General features: G+C 40.6%; 1 protein-coding gene across 1 annotated transcript in view; it reads left to right on the top strand.

The window, feature by feature from the left end:
* Positions 1-20757, top strand: part of Dnah14 (dynein axonemal heavy chain 14) — a 225464-nt gene that overhangs the window by 20336 nt on the left and 184371 nt on the right. The window contains 8 exon segments of the mRNA XM_037211077.1: positions 3819-3881; positions 5122-5260; positions 10258-10389; positions 11109-11359; positions 19080-19090; positions 19392-19507; positions 19846-20122; positions 20661-20706. Coding sequence (XP_037066972.1) covers positions 3819-3881; positions 5122-5260; positions 10258-10389; positions 11109-11359; positions 19080-19090; positions 19392-19507; positions 19846-20122; positions 20661-20706 — 1035 coding nt within the window.

Here is a 20757-nt window from a genome sequence, read left to right as displayed (position 1 = left end):
AAAGAGCAGGCCTCCCATGGACATCAACACAACATGGCATATCAATTTGCAGTAAGACTAAGAACCTCCCCTGTATTAAGGCTGGATAAGGCAACCCAGTATGAGAAGTAGGGTCCCACAAGGTAGTAAAAGAGTCGGAAGCAGCCCCTGCTCCCACTGTTAGGAGTCCCAAAGGGGACCAAGCCACACAACTGTAACATATATGCAGAGTGTCTAGGTCAGTCCCATGCAGGCTCCCTGGTTGTCGGTTCAGTCTCTGTGAGCCCCTGTAAGCCCAGGTTGGCTGATTCTGTGGGTTTTCTTGTGGAGTCCTTGACCCCTCTGGCTCCTACAACTTTGCCACAATCCACAGACCCAGAGAAACTAGGTAACAAGGAGGGTTCATGAGGGGATGATGTCCAGATTTCCCTGGGAAGGGAAATAGAAGAGATTCCATGAGTGAACTGAGGGCGGGTGGGGATGGGATCAGGCGGGATCGGGTTGGGAGGGAGGAAAATGGAGGGGAGAGTACTGAAAGAGACTATTGAAAAGGGGGGACATTTTTGGGTGAAGTAAAAACCTGGCACAAGGAATCTCACGGGAATCTACAAAAATGACCCCAGCTAAGACTCCTAGCAATAGTAGATACGTAGCCTGAACTGGTCATCTCCTGTGACCAGATTGGTGCCTAACCCAATTGTCATCAGAGAGGCTTCATCCAGCAACTGGTGGAGGCAGATGCAGACCCACAGCCAAACATTAGGCAGAGTTTGTGGAATCCTGCAGAAGAGGGGAAAGTGTTGTAGGAGCCAGGGTGGTCAAGGACACTGCTACTCTTTGAATGTTTGTGTGACACCCAGTTTATAATCTTTTTTTTTTTTAATATCTGCTTTTCCTTGTTGCCTGCTGTTTTTTTTTTTTGTCAAAGACAAAGAAAATATATAAATTATACATTTTTACATAAGCGTATAAGTATGTAATATGTTAAAGGCATAAGTTAAACATATTTAAATATATGCATCAAACCTAGCACCTCGCACATGCTAGGCATATGCTCTTACACAGAGCTCTGTCCCAACCCAAGTTGAATAATACTTCAAACTGTGAAATGTTGTGTGATCAATGGCTTTACTAAGGGCCTGGGGGCTTTTAGACAAGTGTACAAGACTTGGTCGGGAGATGCTGCTCGCTTATTGAGCAGCCTTTGCTTCCTACTCTTTACTTGGTATGAACCCAGAAGCAGAACCATGAGAAGATAGGCATGTGTCTGCTCCACAGAAGTTACATATGAGTGGGGTGAGTAATGACGAGGGAAAGAGAGCAAGATGATTTCGGACAGCAGGATGAGACAACAGGGCTGATTGAAGGAGGGCTGGCCATGTGGCACTGAGCTGGTCCCACAGGGATATAAAATGGAGAAGTTGAGGAAACTTGCACCCAGGTATCAGATCTGTTTCACATATCAGAATTATAGATGATGAATAATCACCAGGTAGACTTCCCAGGTCTTCCTTGTATAGTTTTTTTTTTTTTTTTGAGATTTTTTAAGTTACACATGCATCTGTTTTTCATAACTGTTTTCCAATTTGAGTTAGCACTACACAAAGTATTTTTTTAAATCAATTTTATTGAAAATTTAATTTTGACTTTTATATTTATTTTATATATTTTAGTTAAAATATAATTATGTAGTAGAATATTATTTTAAGGTGTGTTACTTGTGTTTATGTTGTATTTGTTTATCTCTGTGAAGCTGGGTTACTGTGCCTGTCTAAAACACCTGATGGTTTAATAAAGAACTGAATGGCCAATAGCAAGGCAGGAGAAAGGGTAGGCAGGGCTGGCAGGCAGAGAGTAAATATAGAAGGAGAAATCTGGAAGGAGAGGGAGAGCTAGGAGCAAGAGAGAAGGAGGAGGATCCAGGGGCCAGCCATGCAGCTACACAGCAAGCCACAGAGTAAGAAACAAAGAAAGGTATACAGGAATACAAAAGCCCGGAGGCAAAAGATAGATAGAATAATTTAAGTTAAGCAAAGCTGGCAAGAAACAAGCCAAGCTAAGGCCAGGCATTCATAAGTAATAATAAGCTTCTGTGTGATTTATTTGGGAGCTTGGTGGTGGGCTTCTTTTTTTAAACAAAGAGTAAAAGACCAATAACAACATAATTATATCCCTTTCCCTTCTCTCTCTGCATCGCCTCCCAAGTCCCCTTCCTACAACTCCTTCCGCATCCTCCTTCTCAAGTTGAGCCTCCTCTTTCTTGGCTATGATTGTTACATTATATTGTGCAAGTGCACTTTTGCTGCTTGTGTGCATGTGGTTCAAGGGTAGCCACTTAGTATTAGAGACCCAGTTATGGGGCTCATCCTTGAGAGGCCAATCTCCATCTCTCAGCAGTCATCAGGTGCCCGGTAGCTCCTTGCCCAGGAGAGTGACCCTGTGAGCATTCTTCTGGATCACCATGTTTACCAGAATTGCCATTGTTCAAATCTTACTTATGCAGCCGTTTCCACGGGAAACTGTTTCACAGCAGACTTCTAGTATTCTGGCTTTTATAATCTTTCCATCTCCTCATCCATGACGTTCCCGGGGCCATAGCTGCAGATAGATGTGTGATGTGAATGTGTCCACTGGAGAAAGGCTCCCCACCCTCTGTTGATCTCGGTATTGTGTCCGGTTGTGGTTTTCTGTGATGGTCTCCATTTGCTGCAAAGAAGCCTTTTTGATGAGGGATGAAAGCTTCCCTTATCCATGGAAAAGATTTAGAATGCAGCCAGGAATGAATGCTGGTCTAGCAAAGTGACAGTAGCAGAGTCCCTTCTAAGCTCCATGGCCTCACTAGCCTCTGGAAGATGGCCAGACTCTAGCACCAGGCATGGTTTCCTTCCTGTTGCATGGGCTCTAAGTCCACTGAGAGAGCTGTTGGTTACCACCAACATATGAGGGCCACTTCTACAGATACCTTGCCATGCTGGCCGTTGGTGTGGCTCAGGGGTGTCACAGTTGGCTAGGGCTGTTCATCGATTTTCTCCTTTGGCAGCTCTCCTAGTATTTTCTGGTACTATGGACACTAGACTGAAGGAAGAAGACTTTCAGGTTAGATCCAGCTAGAATAACCAGAGTCCTGTGTCCTAAGTGTGTGGTGTCTTCAGCTGCGGGGCTTAACTTCACCTCAGAGAGGCAATCAAGGGCGGCAGCCGCAGTCCGTATTGATTTGGGAATCAGTCTACCCTGACAATTCTAAAGGAGATTTCTTGTGGTGATTGGTTTGGGGGATTTTGGTAATCTATGGTTCTTGTGGGAAGCATTGCCAGCCATGGTGACATAACCTCCTTTAGTGTGTGTGTGTGTGTGTGTGTGTGTGTGTGTGTGTGTGTGTGTACACATAGATGTATTGTTATGATTTTAGGTAAATGTAAAATAACAGGATTCCTTGAGGCTTTGTCAAACAACTTACTGTGATTTCTCCTTCCTTCCTCTCCCTTCCCTGATTGGATCCCCCCTCTCCATTTTTTTTCAATTTCTGTTACATATTGCAAGCTAATTAATGTATAAAGATATTTCATAGTTTTTAATATTTATTGGGATGTTGCAGCCAAGTGAATTCTGCATCTATAAAAAAATCTAATGGCTTTCACTTACATTTGCTGTTTGCGTTATATTTTGTTGATGGTTTTGGAGAAAATTTGTATGGCTTAGCACTTTATTTTGATCGTGCAAGACAAAACATAGTCTAAGGAATTTTCTAACATTGCTTAGCTCTAAATAAACATGTTCCATATAACTAACTATATGAGTTGTATATATAGAATAAAAGAGGTATTTTTTTTTCTTTTCAGGATGAATAAAGCCTTTGTTACTTGGAAACTGAATGTTAAAAGAATTAAGACAGAGAAGAGCAGGTAAACCTTAATATACAATCATACCGATTCCAAAAGCAAAATGAGTTCAAAATGTAGTATGAAAGAGATACGCTTGAATTTTAATTCAGACTGGGAAGTTACATTATGCTGATGTTTTAAACAAATTTAGCATCTACTTCCTCTTTCTCTCTCTCTCCCTCCCTCCCTCCCTCCCTCCCTCCCTCCCTCCCTCTCTCTCTCTCTCTCTCTCTCTCTCTCTCTCTCTCTCTCTCTCTCTGTCTCAGCACTATAGGCAGAACGGTGAGTTCAGTGCATGCTAGGCAAGTGCTCTGCCACTGAGCTATCTCCCCAGATCTGCAGTTGAACCATCTGTGTTCTGTGGAAGATAGTGAGACGCTTCCGGTATGTCGCAGGATGCTACTCTGTGACCATACCGCTGTGACCACTGTGCTGTGAGTTCCTCTGGTCCCTTCATCTTTTCTTTTTTCCTTCCCCAAATAGGAATGAAGTAGTCACAGATAGCAGTTGGCCCTATTTTGTGTGATTTCAAGCAGCTGAGTGTTTTTGTTATCTTTAGGAAAGATTATATTTTGCTATAATTGTGAATTGAAATGCATTTGTAAGAAATAAGACAGAGAAATCCTCTGTGCCCTTTACCTACCACCCCACCCCCAGACTCCACAACTCACAAAATTATGGAACATTATGACTGCCAGAATGCTAACATTAATTAATATGCAGAATATTTCTGTCTATTCTAATAGACCAGAGGGTCTATTATGTTTGCCTTTATACCTATCATCACTTCCTTGCCCACTGCCTCTCCTTACTCTGTGGTAACTACTGATACATGCTCTAGTTCTGTGGTTTGGGTTTTGAAGGAGCATTCTTATCAGAAACAATAATAAAAGCAAGAGGCAAGTTCACAGACTCATGGACTGTATGATGGTTCACAAATTCTGGCTGATATCTTAACAGAAGTGACTGCCGTTTTCTTTCTATGTGTCCCTTCTCTACTGTAGGTGACAGATAGTTGGTAGTTTGTCTGAATTAGTCTCCAAATTGTCCCTTATTCAAGGAACATTGCCCTTGATACTTGGGAAAAAATGATTTAAATTGAATAAATTTAGTGAGTTGACGGTACATATAATTCCTTTTCCATAGCACTGCTTGGAAATCAAATTGGAAATAGCAAAACTCCTTGAACTCAGTGACATAATAGCGCTGGCCTCATTCCTTTGGAAGGAGAGCTAAATCTGCGGGCGTGTTTACTTTCCAGAGCATACTTGTATGGCCACCTTTTTTGTGCTGACGAGTTATTTCAAAGGTGTTTGCTTTATGCAAGAGGACTTTTTGAAGATGCACTGAATCTCAAAAATAACAACGAAGACAATCCCTCAGCCATACGCCTGATAAAGGTGGGTGGAAGCATTCCCTGCCAATGGTAGAGGTACGCAGAAACTGGGAAAACCACTCAGAATTTTGAATAAAAGCAACAGCAATTTCTACATCCATCTGTAAATCACTGTGGGCGACTGATGTGATAAAATAGTAGTAAAAGAACATGCTAGCCAATGGTAGGAGTCAACATTTCTAACAAATTCTGGCTGATATCTTAACAGAAGTGACTGCGAAGCCCTTTGTCTTGGTTAGGGTTTCTATTGTTGTGAAAAGACATCATGACCACAGCAACATTTATAAAGAAAACATTTAATTAGGGTGGCTTGCTTATAGTTTCAGAGGTTCAGTCCATTATGATAGGAAGGGGAGCACAGCAGTGTACAAGCAGATATGATGCTGGAGCTGTGAGTGCTGCGTCTTGCAGGCAACAGAAAGTTGACTGACTGTCATACTGAGGGAAGCTTGAGAAAAAGAGACCTCAAAGCCCATCCCTACAGTGACACACTTCATCCAACAAGGCCACACCTCCTAATAGTGCCACTTCCTTTGGGGGCCATTTTCTTTCAAATCACCACACCCTTTATTGCCAAATGTCTCTCTAAAGTACAGAATTATGTGTAATTAATAATTTCTAATGCACGGTGTTTTCCATGTCAAGAATTCATCACAAGATGGAATTAAGCAATGTTGGCTTAAATGAATGAAATTTCCTGTTTCAGGATTTTAGGAAAGATGAGCTTACTAGTGGCCTGACTTAGTTTATAGTAGAGCTTTTTATGAAAAAGATTAAACACATAGAACTATAAGTCTTAAGTGCTTCATATAGAGTTAAACAGATTATATATAACTCTTTGTATAGAGTTAGCAAATTTTACTTTACTGTCTCAGTACGTAGGGAGATCCCGAAAGGTAAAATAGTCATTTAAATTTAGAAAGAGAAATGGTAAAAGAAACTTGGACAAGTTTTGAATTTGATAATCTCAAAAATGTTTTTATGTTGGATATACATGACTAATAATATCAACACCTAACATAATACTTAAATCAACGTAAGTTTAGAATCAATGATATATAGTAATTAACTGTTCAATATTCTTTGAGGTAGTACAAGAATTCAGGTAGATGAATTAATCACTACAGATAACATATTTTGTTTGCTTGTTTTGCTTTGTTAGGGGGAAGGGGCTTGTTAGTTAGTTTGTTTTTTGAGACAAGGTTTCTCTGTATGGCTCTGGCTGTCTTGAAACTCAATCTGCAGACCAGGCTGGCCTTGAACTTGGAGATCTGCCTGCCTCTGCCTCCTGAGTGCTGGAATTAAAGGCATGCACCACCACCACCCATCTGTATTTTGAATATCTACATTGAGGATGTTAGTATTAGTGTTTCTGTCTTTTTTTTTCTCTCTCTTTCTTAGGTTTATGAGACAGGATCTCTTTGTGTATATCAGTTGGCCTGGAGCTTGCTGTGGGGACCAGACTGGCCTCCTGTTTATAATCCTCCTGCCTTAGCTTTTCTAATGTTAAGATTATGGGCCTTCACCACCACTCCTGGCTGAATATTAAATTCAGTTTAACCTAGGAGACATCTTTGTATGGTTTTTGTGTAGGAAGAAATGCCTATTTTAGGTTGTCTTATGATTAAGTGAATTTTAAAACTTTTAAACCATGAGTATGGGACCAGGCTTGGTAGCACACACCTTTAATCCAAGCACTTGGGAGACAGAAGCAGACAGATCTCTATGAGTTTAAGGCTAGCCAGAGCTACATAGTGAGACCTGCCTCAAAAAACAACAAAGAAGGAGGAGGAGAGGGAGGGGAAGGGAAGGGAAGGGAGGGAGGGAGGGAGGGAAGGAAAGGAAAAAGGAAAAGAAGACAAAAGGAAAGGAAAATTAATGACTAGGAAAGCTAAGCAGTCTGGAAAATCTTTACAGATTTTTGTCTGTGCCTAAGACACGAGTGGGTAGCAGGTGCTGTAACAGCGACTAAAGGCTATCAGGGTTCCCTGGAGCTTTCCTACCAGTTTTCCCTCAGAGCATCAAGAACCTTCCAAAACTTCACTTTCAGATGACAGAGCTGAGAGAGATCATGCTCTTTCTGTGTGGACAGAACAAGGCAGAGATTGTGGATTATGTTTCACACTTAAGAGTGGAGTCTGGGTTTTTGAAAGGCATTTTGGATGCTTGGTAAGGAGTTAGATATGCTATCTTGTCTATTGGGGGAAGAGTCAAGAGCAGAGCAGGTAGTCCCGCAGTGTCTCGGGACTCTGGTGCCGAGCACATTTGGGGCCGTTCCTAAAGAGAGCAATGATTGGAGTCTCAGTGTGCAAGTTTAGAGACATTCCTGGTTTGAAAAAAATCATCAGTGCAGAGATAATGAGGTTAACAAATTAATTAGTATGTTATTAATTGATGCAGGTATAAACAATATTAGCAGTGAAACCAGGAATGAGGGAGGATTTTTGAGGCATTTTATTTGAAAAATTAGAATCTGATAACCAGACAAGGGACAAAGAGGAGAAATCGAGTCAATCCAAAATAGTAAGGCTGGACCATAGGCGGCTTTATGTGAAACTGTAGCATCTAGGAGTAGTTGGTTTATTTTACTGTTTGGGAGCCACCCAGCTCCCAAGTAAATACATGAAGACTTATTCTTACTTATGAATGCCCAGCCTTAGCTTGGCTTAATTCTAACCAGTTTTTCTAACTTAAATTAACTTGTTTCTCTTTTTCTACATTTTGCTTCTGGACTTTGTACCTTTCTTTATTCCGTGTCTGGTTGTGTGTTTGGGTGGCTGGCCCCTAGCGCCCGCCTCTCCCTCTCCTTTCCTTGACCCTCCCTCTCTCTTCCTTCCCTAGCCTAGATTTCTTTTCCTATTTACTCTCTCTCTCTGCCAGTCCTGCCTATCCTTTCTCCTGCCTAGCTATTGGCTGGTCAGCTCTTTATTAGACCTGTCAGATGTTTTAGACAGGCAAAGTAACACAGTTTCACAGAATTAAGCAAATGCAACATAAAAGAATTATTGGGGGATTTATTAAAGCAACTCCATGTAGTTAAAAAGGTTTATTTTGGGGGGTAACTTACAGCTAATAAAGGGGTTGGTTATAGGATCCAGGAGAGGTGAGATGCAGTCCAGCTGGGTTCTCTGGAGAACTCCGCTTGGCCTACCATCCAGCATCCAGGATCACCAGGAACCAAGAGAGCCAGCATATCCGTGTCTGGGGTCTTAAGGACTCCCATCTCAGCCCCGCCTCAGGGGCAGGTAATAGGTAGTCATGACAGTTACCAGAAGCCTCACTGGGGGTAGTACTTCCAGGTCAAAGCTGGAACTGCTATCCACTTCAAAGAATGCAACGTATCTTTGCATCATTAAACAAATGTTTCACAGCATAAAATAATGTAATATGTCTTAAACTAATATTCCACAACATCTAGGAATAAAGAGGTCTGCATATGGATGAAATGTTTTTTGACAAGAGAATTAACATGCCATAGAAATGTAAGAAAATATTGAAAGAAGGATGATTAACAGCACATGCTTGAATGGATTATACCATTCTGTATTACCAAAAAAAGAACTAATTGTGTAGTTGCTGGAAATTTCTCCCTATAGGATTCCCAATAATGTATAGCAATTACCTAATTTTAACTTGTTCGTTAACTTGTATGTGTTTGTGTTTACTCCTTGAGTGTTTGTGTGTGTGTGTGTGTGTGTGTGTGTGTGTGTGTGTGTGTAAGGTTGTTGTTTTTAATAAAATATTAATCATTTGATTTCATCAATAAAGATTGGGGAGCCATATGCTGGGGTGAAAGCCTGATAGCTCAGAGAGGCAGAGCAAACACCCAGCTGTCCATCCTCCTCTGCAATGTTCCAGAAACCTCTCCTTTCTCCTCCACCATCTCAAACAAGACTCATCAAACTCAATGTTCCTCCCTTCTACTTCCTGTGCATCTCTATCCATCCTCCTGACTCCCTCTTACTTCTATGGTTCTTTTTCTTGTTCACTTCCAGTCAACTGGTTGCTTGCTCTGCCTCTTGACCTATGATTGACTTCATTTAATTCTGTTTACAATATCCAAGCAGAAAGCTCTTGGATTAAAGGCATGTGCTAGGACTGAGCCACACCACAACTAGAAACAGGTTTTTCCAGTAAATAATGCAACAGTAAATATCCTACAACACATGGTCATGTATGTGTGTGTGCAAGCCGAAGATGCATGTCCGGTGTCCTCTGTTGTGCCCCTTACTTTTCGAGACAACATCTTTCACTGAACTTGGCATTCAGGGATTGACTAAACTGGCTGGCCAGCAAGTTTCAAGGACTGACTGACCCATCTGCACTTCCCCAGCATGAGAGTTACAGATGTGTACACCACATAGCTCTGTGTGTGCTGGGCTCGGAACCCAGGTCCTCATGCTTTTGCAGCCGGAACTTTACCAAATGAGCCACCACCCTAACCCAACTTTATCCTGTATTTCATACTCACACTTTTGAGTTAACAGATCACTGAAATTCAAAAAGCAAGAATAAGTTTTGGAGTTAGTGTGATCCCTAGTTTTCATAGATAACACCTTAACTTTCTTAATTTTAAGAAAATATAATTTTTAAAGATTTCTATTCCAGATTAATTTGAGTTATGGTTTAAAGTAATACTGTACTTTTCCTTTTATTAAGATTTAGTTATGATGGGCATAGTGTGGTGCATGGCTTTAACCCTAGCACTTAGGAAGCAGAGGCAGGCAGATCTCTATGAGTTTCAGGCCAGCCCTACATAGTAAGGCCCTGACTCAAAAAATGAAAACAAAAAGATTTAATTGCATTTAACTGTGAGTATTTAAATTTGAAGAACATTTAAGCCATGGTATGTAAAACAAAAAGAATATAAAGAAGAAATTATAAGTTATGCTCTTCAGTATGCCATGAAGAGGTGATCATATTCCTTATCTCTTGCTCTTTGTAATTGATTTTTCATTTTCAAACCTGCAAACATTTCAAACATTTACTGCCGTTTGATAGCTGAACACTTCCCAAACGTATGTTTTGGACAAGTTCTGTGAAGAGCAGATACAGCAAGCCGCCCAGGCTGTAGTACAGCTTGAGGAGATCAAGACCAAGGCAATTGCAGAGATAAGAAGTACAATCTTAAAGGTAATTCTGTGCTTTTATCTGTCCTGTTATGTGTGCTAAGTGAGCATTCCAAATTGCATTCCTGAAAAAAGTATTGGAAATGGGCAGTAGAGATTCAATGGTGGTTTATTAACCAACCAACTGATATTACATTTACTATGTCTAAGAACTTTTTTGGGGCATGAGACAAAATGCAGTGAAACATGTATATGTAAGTATGTCTATGAGTGCATGAAATATAAATATTTCTGTAATTTCAAGATGCTTCCTATCTAGCCTGAGCTAACATATAAAGGGACTCTGATTAGTTACAAAGTTCTTAGTGTTCATAAGATAAAGAAAACTCCATTGCTCAGGAGAACCATCTAGATGAAATGAAACTTCACTGAGGATTTTATAAAGAGAATTCAATAATACAGTGGACAGTGTCTGCCAAAGCATTCTTCCCCTGTGCGCTGTTGTGTAAGTATGTGGAGGCACTCACCTGCCCGTCCACTCCTGTCTGACTTGCAAACCTACCTGCTTCTGAGATTCTAGACGTCACTGGCTTCAGAACATGTAAGGACTCTCTCTTCTTGACAAATGTTTAAATACAGTGTGAATGTGAGATAAAATACCAATGAAAGTTGGTAAGATTTCGTTTTATATACTGCCCAGGCCAATTATGGTACTATAGACTGCAGATCAGCTGCATGAACATAGGGAAATGCCATGCTTCCCAACTGCTTTATGAATTTTAGGTTGCAGAAAAGAAAGATATTAAGGAATACTTTGAGTCAAAACCATCTGAAATCGACACAACACATTTTAAGCTGCCCCAGTATCGGTCTTTATTAGAAACCAATTTGAAGTTTTTAAGGCTGATTGATTACCTGTTTCAAGAACTCATTCGTCAGCTCATGAACTCTGCAGTCAGCCAGCTTTTGGAACTATTCATTGGTTCTGCTAGGATGCCATTTTCAAAGGAAAAAATGAATGAAAGTCTCATGAGGTGAGTGACATGTTTTGACTAATAAAGGGAAGTTATATTCTTGTAATATATTACTAATTATGGAGAAAATATCCAGGAATTAAAGTTAGACTTTGAAAATCTTCCATGTAGCAAATAACTTACACTGATTTCTGTAATTTTTATTATCAATAATACCTTAATATTGCCCATTAATTGAAGAAAAGTTTTTCTTTTTTTTCTTTAAATTCTGAGTAGATCTGTTACTGTATAAAATGTAGAGTGCTCAGTGAAATTTGAATAAATTCTTTAGTTTTCTCATGTGGAAATAAAATGTAAATTTCCTCATAAAATGGAAATAATAATGATGACTATGTCATCAAGTTGCTAATAAACACAGAATAAATTCCTGTTAGATACAGGCCCCATGATGGTTGCTACTATCTATCTGTATTTTAACAATATTGATTTCTATTTCTATAATAACTAATGATGTTGAATATTTTTTCATATGCTTGTTGGCCATTTGCTTTTCATTAAGAAAATGTTCAAATTTACCTTTCATTTTTTAAAATCAGATTATGTGCCTTCTTCTATGGGGTTGTAAGAACTCTACATGTGTATTTTGGATTTCAGGGATCATCATCTCACTTTCTTCATGGTATTCCTTAGAGAAAGGGTTTTACATTTTGATTTGGGTAAGGTGGCATATACCTGTGTTCTCAGCATTCTAAAGACTGATGCAGGAGGTTACTAAGTCAAAGTCAGCCAAGGCTGCAGAGTGAGTTCCAGACTAGCCTGCCGGGAGTGAGACCCTAGGAGAAAGAGAAAAAGAAAAAGGGGGGGAGAAGAAAAGAGGAAAGAAGTGAAGAAAAAGAGGAAGGTGGAAGAACATTCATTTTTATGAAATCTACTTTGTTTCCCTTTGACTGTGCTTCAGGCATATCTCACAAATCATTACCTAATCCAAGGCCATGAAGATTTATGTTTATTTGTCACGACAGGGTCTAAGATCATTTCCACATGATCATCCCATTGTCCCAGCATTATTGTTGAAGAGAAAAATATTTGTTTCTTCATTGAATTCTTTTGGCAGTTGATAATCCATTCTGCCATAAGTCTATAGATTATTTCTCAGCTTAATTTGTTTCACTTATTTGTATGTCGATCTTTATGTCAGTATCATACTGTCTTGATGACTCTACTTTGTATCAGGAAATTGTCAGTCTTCCAACATTGCTCTTTTTGCTTTTCCAATACTGTTTTGGCCATTGTATATGAACTTGCTAATTTCCGAAAAGAAAGGAAAAAATGACAACCAGGATTTTTATAGGTATTGTATTGAATCCATTGGGAAGATTTTATATTAATTTTTAAAACGATATCATTTCCCTCTTCTCTTTTCTCCCTTCTCTCTCTCACATGCCCTACCTTGCTCTTTCTCAAATTCATGGCCTCTTATTCTTTAATTGTTGGTATGTGTAACTAAATACAAAATACAATCTGTTCAGTTCTTATAAAATTACCTATATGTATATGATCTTAGGGCTGACCACTTGATATTGGACAATCAACTGGGAGAAGACGTAGGGAAGGCCATTTCTCCAACTCTGTATTCCCCAGTGCCCTTAGTTCTTGTCTAGGTTGAGGCTCCAAGAGCTTTCCGCCTTGCATGTCAGTATGTCTTTTGGTGTTTTTATTCATGTCTTGTTTAGGCAGCCATGCTGATGAGACTTCACAGGCATAGCCCATTTCTCTCACATTTCTAGAAGACACAATCTCACAGCAAACTTCCTGTGCCTCTGACTCTTAAAAATCTTTCTATCCTCTCATCTACAATGATCCCTGAGCCTTAGGTGTCAGAATTGAGTTGTAGATATATCAGTTGGCACCACACATTCTCTTGTTCTCTGAATTTTAATTGGTTGTGGTTTTCTGAATGGTCTCTCTCTGTTACAAGAGAAGTTTCTTTGATGATAGGTGAGAACTACACTTATCTGTGGGTGTAAAGATAGATATTTAGAAGGTAGTTAGGGATTGAATTGGTATGGAAAAGTAACAGGTGTAGGTTTCCTCCAAGATCCATGACTTCAATAGGTTTCCAGTAGTAGGCATGGCTTCCCTCCTGTTGAGCAGGCCTTAGGTTAAATTAGTGAGCTATTAGTCACCAGCAAGAGATGTGCACCACTAATGCACCTGTAGGGTTAGTGTGCCATGCTGGTCTTTGTGGTTCCTTGGCATCACAGGTGGCTAGGACTATTGGTTGCTTCCCGCCCTTGGAAGCTTGCCTGGCCCCCTCTGGTACAATGAAAGAAAGTCCTGAGAGAGGAGGCTTTCATGTCAGTTCCAGCTCAGATCTTGTGGGTCCTGTGTTCAAAGGTCATGTTGTCTTCAGCAATAGGAGCTTAGCTTAGCTTCTACCTGTGGGAGGCAACCAAGGGTGACCATAGCCTACGTTTTAAGAGTCTCTTGGACAATCCTGATAACAACTCAAAAGGGGACTTCTCATGCCTGATGTTAGGGGGTTTGCTACATGTTCTGTGGCTCTTGGAGGGAGCATCGTCAGAAAAGATGGGAAATTTTCATTTAAATTATACATGTGTATATAAATACAGACATATGAATTATTTTAAGTAAATGGATAATAATATGATGCCTTATGACTATTTTAGACATCCTTACTGTTGTTTTACCCTCTTTCTTATGTATTTATCTCCCCCTCACTAATTAACGTTTCCCGAAGTTTTGAGTGACATCATTAAGCAATTCATTTGCTTGTTATTTGTGGTTGTTTTTAAATGTAGGCACTTAAAGCTGTAAATTTCCCTAATGGGGGATATTTTTACTTAACATAGAGTCTAGAGTGTGAAATGTGAGACTCTTGAGATATTTTATTTTTCCAGTGTCTTTGCATGGGATCCAATCAGACCCATTTTAGATTTCTACATTTAAAAAAGACAGGCTCTCCTGGTCTGTAAAAGATGGTTCCTGAGGAAAGGAACTCATTGCTCAGAGAATCCCATTAGTTGTTACAGTTGAGGATTCCATGACATTCCTTTCTGTCTACTCCTTTTTTTTTTTTTTTTTTTTTTTTTCATTTTGGGAAAAGGTCTCACTGTGTACTCTGAGGTTTACTTTGAACTCACTGTGTAACCTGACCTGGACTCAAACTCATGGTCCTCCTGTGTTATTTCCCTGAGTGCTGGAGTTGCTGATGTGTGCCATCAGACCATGCTTACAGCCACTACTCTTATCTTTGGGAACTGTAATATATTCAGCAAGACTTCCTCTCTCTGTGTTTTCTGCATTTCTTTGGGCCTTCAATATTGAAGAGTTTCTAGGATCTGCCTCCTGTCTTCCTCCCACCTACCCCCATTGTCTGAATCAATTTCAATATCTCTCTCTCCCTCTCCCCCATCTTGCTCTTGGTTTTTGGGTTTTTGAGACTGAGTTTCTCTGTGTAGCCTCTGCTGTCCTAGAACTCACTCTGCAGACCATGCTGGCCTTGAACTCATAGAGATTTGCCTGCCTCTCCCTTCCAAGTGCTGGGACTAAAGGTATATGCCACCATTGCCCAGCTAATTTTTTTAATGTAAATACTTTGAGCTATAAATTTCCCTCATAGAGCTGGTTTTAAAGTGTCTCAATGCTGGTGATCATGTCAGAGAAGCAGCAGGTGGCAATTGAGCTTTGGGAGCTCAGACCACCAGGAAGCAAAGCACTGATGGGTGAACCTTGGATAGGCAAGGCCCTGAGGGCTTCAGCTCCAGAACGTCTCTTGCTACTGCTGTGCCTTTACACGTTTGCCACTGCCGTTTTTCTCTGGTACCCAGCATGACATGAATGGGTGTGGGGGATCCCCACTGCCTTTAATGTAGTGTGATTGTCTCATGGAAATATCCCATTCTAGTGGGCATTTTTACCTGTGGATTATTATAAGGTGATTTCCTCTTAAGCTGTGCTGTTTAATTGAAGTAATGATTTGATACAATAATAGTGTTAGTCTAAATAGAATTTTGATGATTAGGGTTTTTAACAACTCTGGTGAGGTATTATGATAGAGGTTAGTTGAGTGGGAAAATTAATATAGGTAAAGGCAGGTATGGTGTTGCCCCTGATAAAGTAGGGGCTGCAGAGGGTAGAAAATAGGACTAAGGAAGTGTTATACAGCTAGGACTTAACGTGAGTTTCTCTTGAGGAGCCGTATAGACTCTGTGGATCCCCCTCAATCCCTGAGCTGCTGAAGACTGGTCTTCACGGCAGCAGTATCTCAGGTTTTGTTTGTTTGTTTGGTATGGTGTGGTGGTGTGTGTGTGTGTGTGTGTGTGTGTGTGTGTGTGTGTCTGTCTGTCTGTCTGTCTGTCTGCCTGTATGTGTGTGTGTGTTGTTTTCATGTTCACTTAATTTTGTACCTTCCTATTGATTTCCAGCCTACACAATACAAATCTGTCACCTGTGATGTTAATACCTCTGGATTAAGGTTATTCTGCAATGAAGTTATGCTCCAATCTGCAGATATTTGAGATCTGTTTCTCAATTCTTTGTTTCCTCCATACAGCAGGGATTGTGCATTCGAGGGCTTGTGCCAGCCTCAGGGAGATCCCCAGCTCCACGGCCTCCACTCACACTAACACAAACGTGTTAGCAACTTCCAATCTCCTGCGGGGCTTTACAACTGGTGGACCATTTGGATCTTACTTGCATCTGTTTTGGAAGTGGCTCCTCTGTTAGTTTTCTATGAGGGACTTTAGAAACATAATTTGATTTTGAAATTTGAACCAGCCAAAGAGTTTCTGTCTCTTGAGAAGGAAAACAAGATAGTTTGTGTACTTGTTTTTGGCTTTTTATTTGTTTGGTTTTGGTTTTGGTTTTTTGAGACAGGGTTTCTCTGTGTAGTTTTAGTGCCTGTCCTGGATCTCTCTCTGTAGCCCAGGCTGGCCTTGAACTCATAGAGATCTGCCTGCTTTTGCCTCCCAAGTGCTGGGATTAAAGGCGTGCGCCACCACCGCCTGCCTGGTTTATGTATTTGATCCCATACCTTAAATTACATTTATACTTACTGTTAATTTTGCAGTAGTTTTGATCTTTCCTCTTTGTCCAGTTTCCTGTTTTTCTAATTTGGCTCTTTAGGTAGGACCAGATGGTTCTGGTTGTACTCGTCTCTTATTTCCCATCAGACACCCTCAGCCTCCGTGTATTGAAAGTAACTTTTTCGGTTTGTTTATGAGTTCTCCCCATCTTTCTGACTACAGTGGTTCAAGTCATTTCCTCTAGGGACAGAGAGCATAGTTTATCATAGAGCACATTTCAGGATGAATGAGGCTCTGGGTTCAGCGTGCAGCCCCTTGCTGATGGACATTCCCTATAATATACTCAAGTCTGAACTAGGGGAAGATGGAAAACTAAACACTGGGTTGTTTTCTGTTTCGTTTCTCTTCCTGCTAAAGTGAGGATCATTTTTTATGAGGTTGAAATCTTTATAACATGGAAGATGTCATCTGAAATGTGCTGTTCCGTGTCGTCACATGCTTTCACAGTGTTGTACAGCCACCACCATCCACTTCGAGAACCTTTTACAAAAACTCCACATTAACCCCCCTCTCATTCTAGCATGGCACCTTTCTAAGAATTCATTCATTCCAGGTACCTTGCATATCTGTTATCATAACTATTGCTCTTTTTGTCTGGCATATTTCATTTATAGTACTATCTTTAAGGCCCCATCCATGTTGAAGCATGTATCAGCATTTAATTCCCTTTCAAGACTAAATAATGCTGTTATCTGTGGGCAGCACCTTGCACTTCTCCACTGATCTGTTAGATTTCTCCCCTGTGGACTATGATTAGAATGCAGCTGCACACACCTGAACATCTGAATGAGCACCTCATTTCAGTTCCTTGATGTGTATACTTACAATTTCTGGATCCTATAGATCCTATAGAAATGTCGCTACAGTTTCTCACAACAATGTCTGCATCAGTCTAGTCTGGAGCAGGAACGTCCTAGGTTCTAATGTTTTCACCAACATGGATCCAGTCTCTGGTATAATATTAGCGGGACCAGCCTCAATATTATATATCCCAGGGGCCCAGGAGAGAGAACTACTAACGGCGAGGACTATTTTCAGGAAATAGAATCTCAGCACACCGAGCTTTATAGTCCACTTGCTTTAATTCCTCTGGCATAACATCCTTTATACACAGCTTCAGTTCTGTTCTCGTGTCTAGCTCCTTTCTTGCCTGATTTCTCTCTATACTTACCTATTACTCCCTCAAAGTTCTATCTTAATTCTCTCATCTTAATTCTCCTCATCTAGGTCCTTTTCAGCTTGTTCTTACCCAGCTAGTACTTCCCATCTGGCTCTTCCTCATCTTCCATCTCATTCCTCTAGTCCTCTCTTCTAGCCCTTCAATCTAGTTCTTCCCCATCTCAGTTTGTTCCTCTCAAGTTCTTACCCATCTAGTTCTTCCATTCTCTTTTCTCTTCTCCCTGCTGTTCTCTCCCTGTCTACAGAAAACACCTACCTTTTCTTTCCCTGGGCACGTGGTTCCCAGTCTCCTCAGGAATGTTGTTTTATCTCTCACGTTGATATGTAAAAACCTCTTTTGTTCTCAAAGTCCTCTGGAGAACCACTAGGCCTCCTCAAGGCCCGGGAATGGTCTGAGCTTCATTAGCACAGGAAACAAAGCTAGGCGTCTCCCACCAGCTTGTCTCCTAAGCTCAGCAGGGCAGTTAGACAGCTGAAATATTAAAGGCTGGGTAACACCAAATATTCATAATAAACGGCTTTGCCTTTTGACAGACCCCTGGCCGGTCAAAGTTCAGCTTTAATACACAGCTGAATCTCTGTGATATATTCTTGCGGCCCACAAAGCCAGTCCAGTGAGTATAAGGTCAACTCTTACGATTTCGATTTGTTTTCCTAACTACTAGTGATTTTAATCACCTTTCCTGATGCTTATCATCAACTTGTACCTCTTTGAATAAAGGTTCAGCTAAACAGTTTTCTTACCCTATTTGTCTGTATGTGTATGTTTGGGTGTGGATGTGCATGTGTGTGTGTGTGTGGGGGGGGGGTGATGTACATGTGCATGACACCGACATGTGGAGGTCAGAGGACAGCCTGGAATGTTTGTCTGCAGACGCCTTCCACCTTTTTGTGTGAGACAGAGTCTTGTGTTGGCCTGGAGTCTTACCTTGTAGATCTGGCTAGTTAGCCTGCAAGTGTCCAGGGGTCTGTCTGTCTGTCTCTCCCTCCTGTATTACCACCACTCGGAGTACAGATGTGTTGCACCCATGCCTGGCTTCTTATGTGGGTTCTGGCGATTCACACTCAGGGCTTCACGCTTGCAAGGCAAAGGAGCGAATCATCGTCATTCCAGCCCTTTCCACATTGCTAATGTTGTGCCCAGATCGTGACTCCCAGAGAGACCACCAAAGACGAGCATGCCAGAATGCAAAAGCAAGGTTTAATTCTGGATATCCAAAAGCAATACAAGCCTAGGCAGGGACTTCGTCCAACAGATCCAACGCAGTGGAGGCTGGAGGAAGCGCCCACCTGTCTGCAAGCTCAGTTTTTAAAGGGAAAAGTCACAAGGTTACATCATTTAGGGGTGCTAGTACAGGTACAATTCTGATTGGCTCGCTTCTAGGGACTTCTAGAAACTACTTCTAAGGGAGTGGTTGCCCACTACCATTTCTCATTGGCTGCCCTCAGGTGGAGGCATTTCTGTGGCCAGTTACCCTGGAAACCAGGGAGAGGACATTCCATAGTCTGGCAGGCATTACCTCGTGACTATCTTGTGACTCTGTATTTTTACACTTCCTGGTTTCTGGAATCTGAACTGACTGGTTTCAGTAACTAATGGCCTATTCCTAAAAGAAATCTTAGGCCTTAGTTTTTGGGTGGAAGCATTTCTAAGATGGCTCATTTTGGTCTCACACTAACTTTTTCACTTCTTCTTTCTCTTTCTGTTTCCTCCTTTCTTGCTTGCTAAGTTTACATATTCTCATATTAAACATTAAAATATGTGATTTCAAAAATAAATCTCCCTCCCATTTCTTAATCTAGAGCAAGGAAGATCTTTTCTAGAAAGATATCTAATGATGATGAAGAATTCGTTAATTCAAATGTACCTCCTCCTCCTGTTCAAAATTCAGAACCCAAACCAGACACTGATATTGATGCGGTAAGATGCACCTTAGAAACATTAAAACAAATTTTGATATAAGATAGATAGCAAATAGCAGAATTAAAAATTCAATGACTGATTGACACACACACACACACACACACACACGCACGCACGCACACGCACGCACGCACACGCACATATATATATGCCTTTTTCTCTCATTGTAAAAAGCTGTAATAATGCCTGTCTCAAATTTTCCACTGAAATTAATTCATATTTTATTTATTTGCTTTTTAAGATGTAAATATAATTTATAACACTATTTAAGTTTTATTATCACAGATGTCCTACTTTATTTTGTTCTTGTCTTGTGGGCATATTTGCTAAATTAGATTTTAAATAGAGGGAAAGTGGAGATGGATTTCAAAAAAACATATGCACCAATATTTGAAGTAAACCTATATATGAAAACTCTCACTTCGGATGAGTCTCCAGAGGAGACTGAAGAGAAGGGACCGAAATCTAAACAGAGTCTTGACGAAACTCTGTCATGTGATGATGATGATCCGTCTGAAAGCAGAAGGTTTGTGAGAAACCCAAGTGAAGACCTGCTCACGAGGTACAATCAACCAAGCAAGTTTGGTACCCTCCTCAGACGCATCCTTTCAGGTAAAACAAAAAGAAGCATACCGGCAGCTGGAAAGAATAAGTGAAAGAAAAAAATAATTTACACCTTATTAGTTTGTCTAGTGTGATGTTCATACTTGTAAAGGCGAGAAGGATAGAACATGAATCATAACCTGTGGCACATGTGAGTGATAATATCATTTTTTACCTTGAATCATGAAGGATCTCTCACCCAGGGACTTCTGGACCCTCTTTGTCAGGATGAGCTCACCTGGACTGGCTGCTAAAAGTACAGATTCTTGAGCAGGGGTGCCACTCAGTGGTAGAGTGTTTGCCTAGCATGTGTGAGGCCCTGATTTATCTCCCATATCTGTGGGGGGAAAAAAGATCTGGGGCTCTATCTGAGACTTCCTTTCTTGGTATCAGAGTTGGGGTCCACTGATGGTATACACCTTTCAGCCAGTCTCTATAGTTGACTCTCAGGATATTTAGAAAATACTAATATATATTAAGTTGTTATCTAGCATTTTAAAATGTTAATCAATTTTTACTTTCTCTTTCTCTCAATGAATTCTAATAGATACAGGACTCCTGCTTGAGTCTGAGCAAGGGCACATCTATAATAAGTAAGTATGAGACTTTTTTGTAAGTAACTATATTTTGTTGGGTACGGTATT

This window comes from Peromyscus leucopus, chromosome 15, assembly GCF_004664715.2.
Source record: "Peromyscus leucopus breed LL Stock chromosome 15, UCI_PerLeu_2.1, whole genome shotgun sequence".
Lineage (NCBI taxonomy): Eukaryota > Metazoa > Chordata > Mammalia > Rodentia > Cricetidae > Peromyscus > Peromyscus leucopus.
The sequence above is the reverse complement of the archived record's forward strand: the minus strand, read 5'-3'. Positions and strand labels throughout refer to the sequence as shown.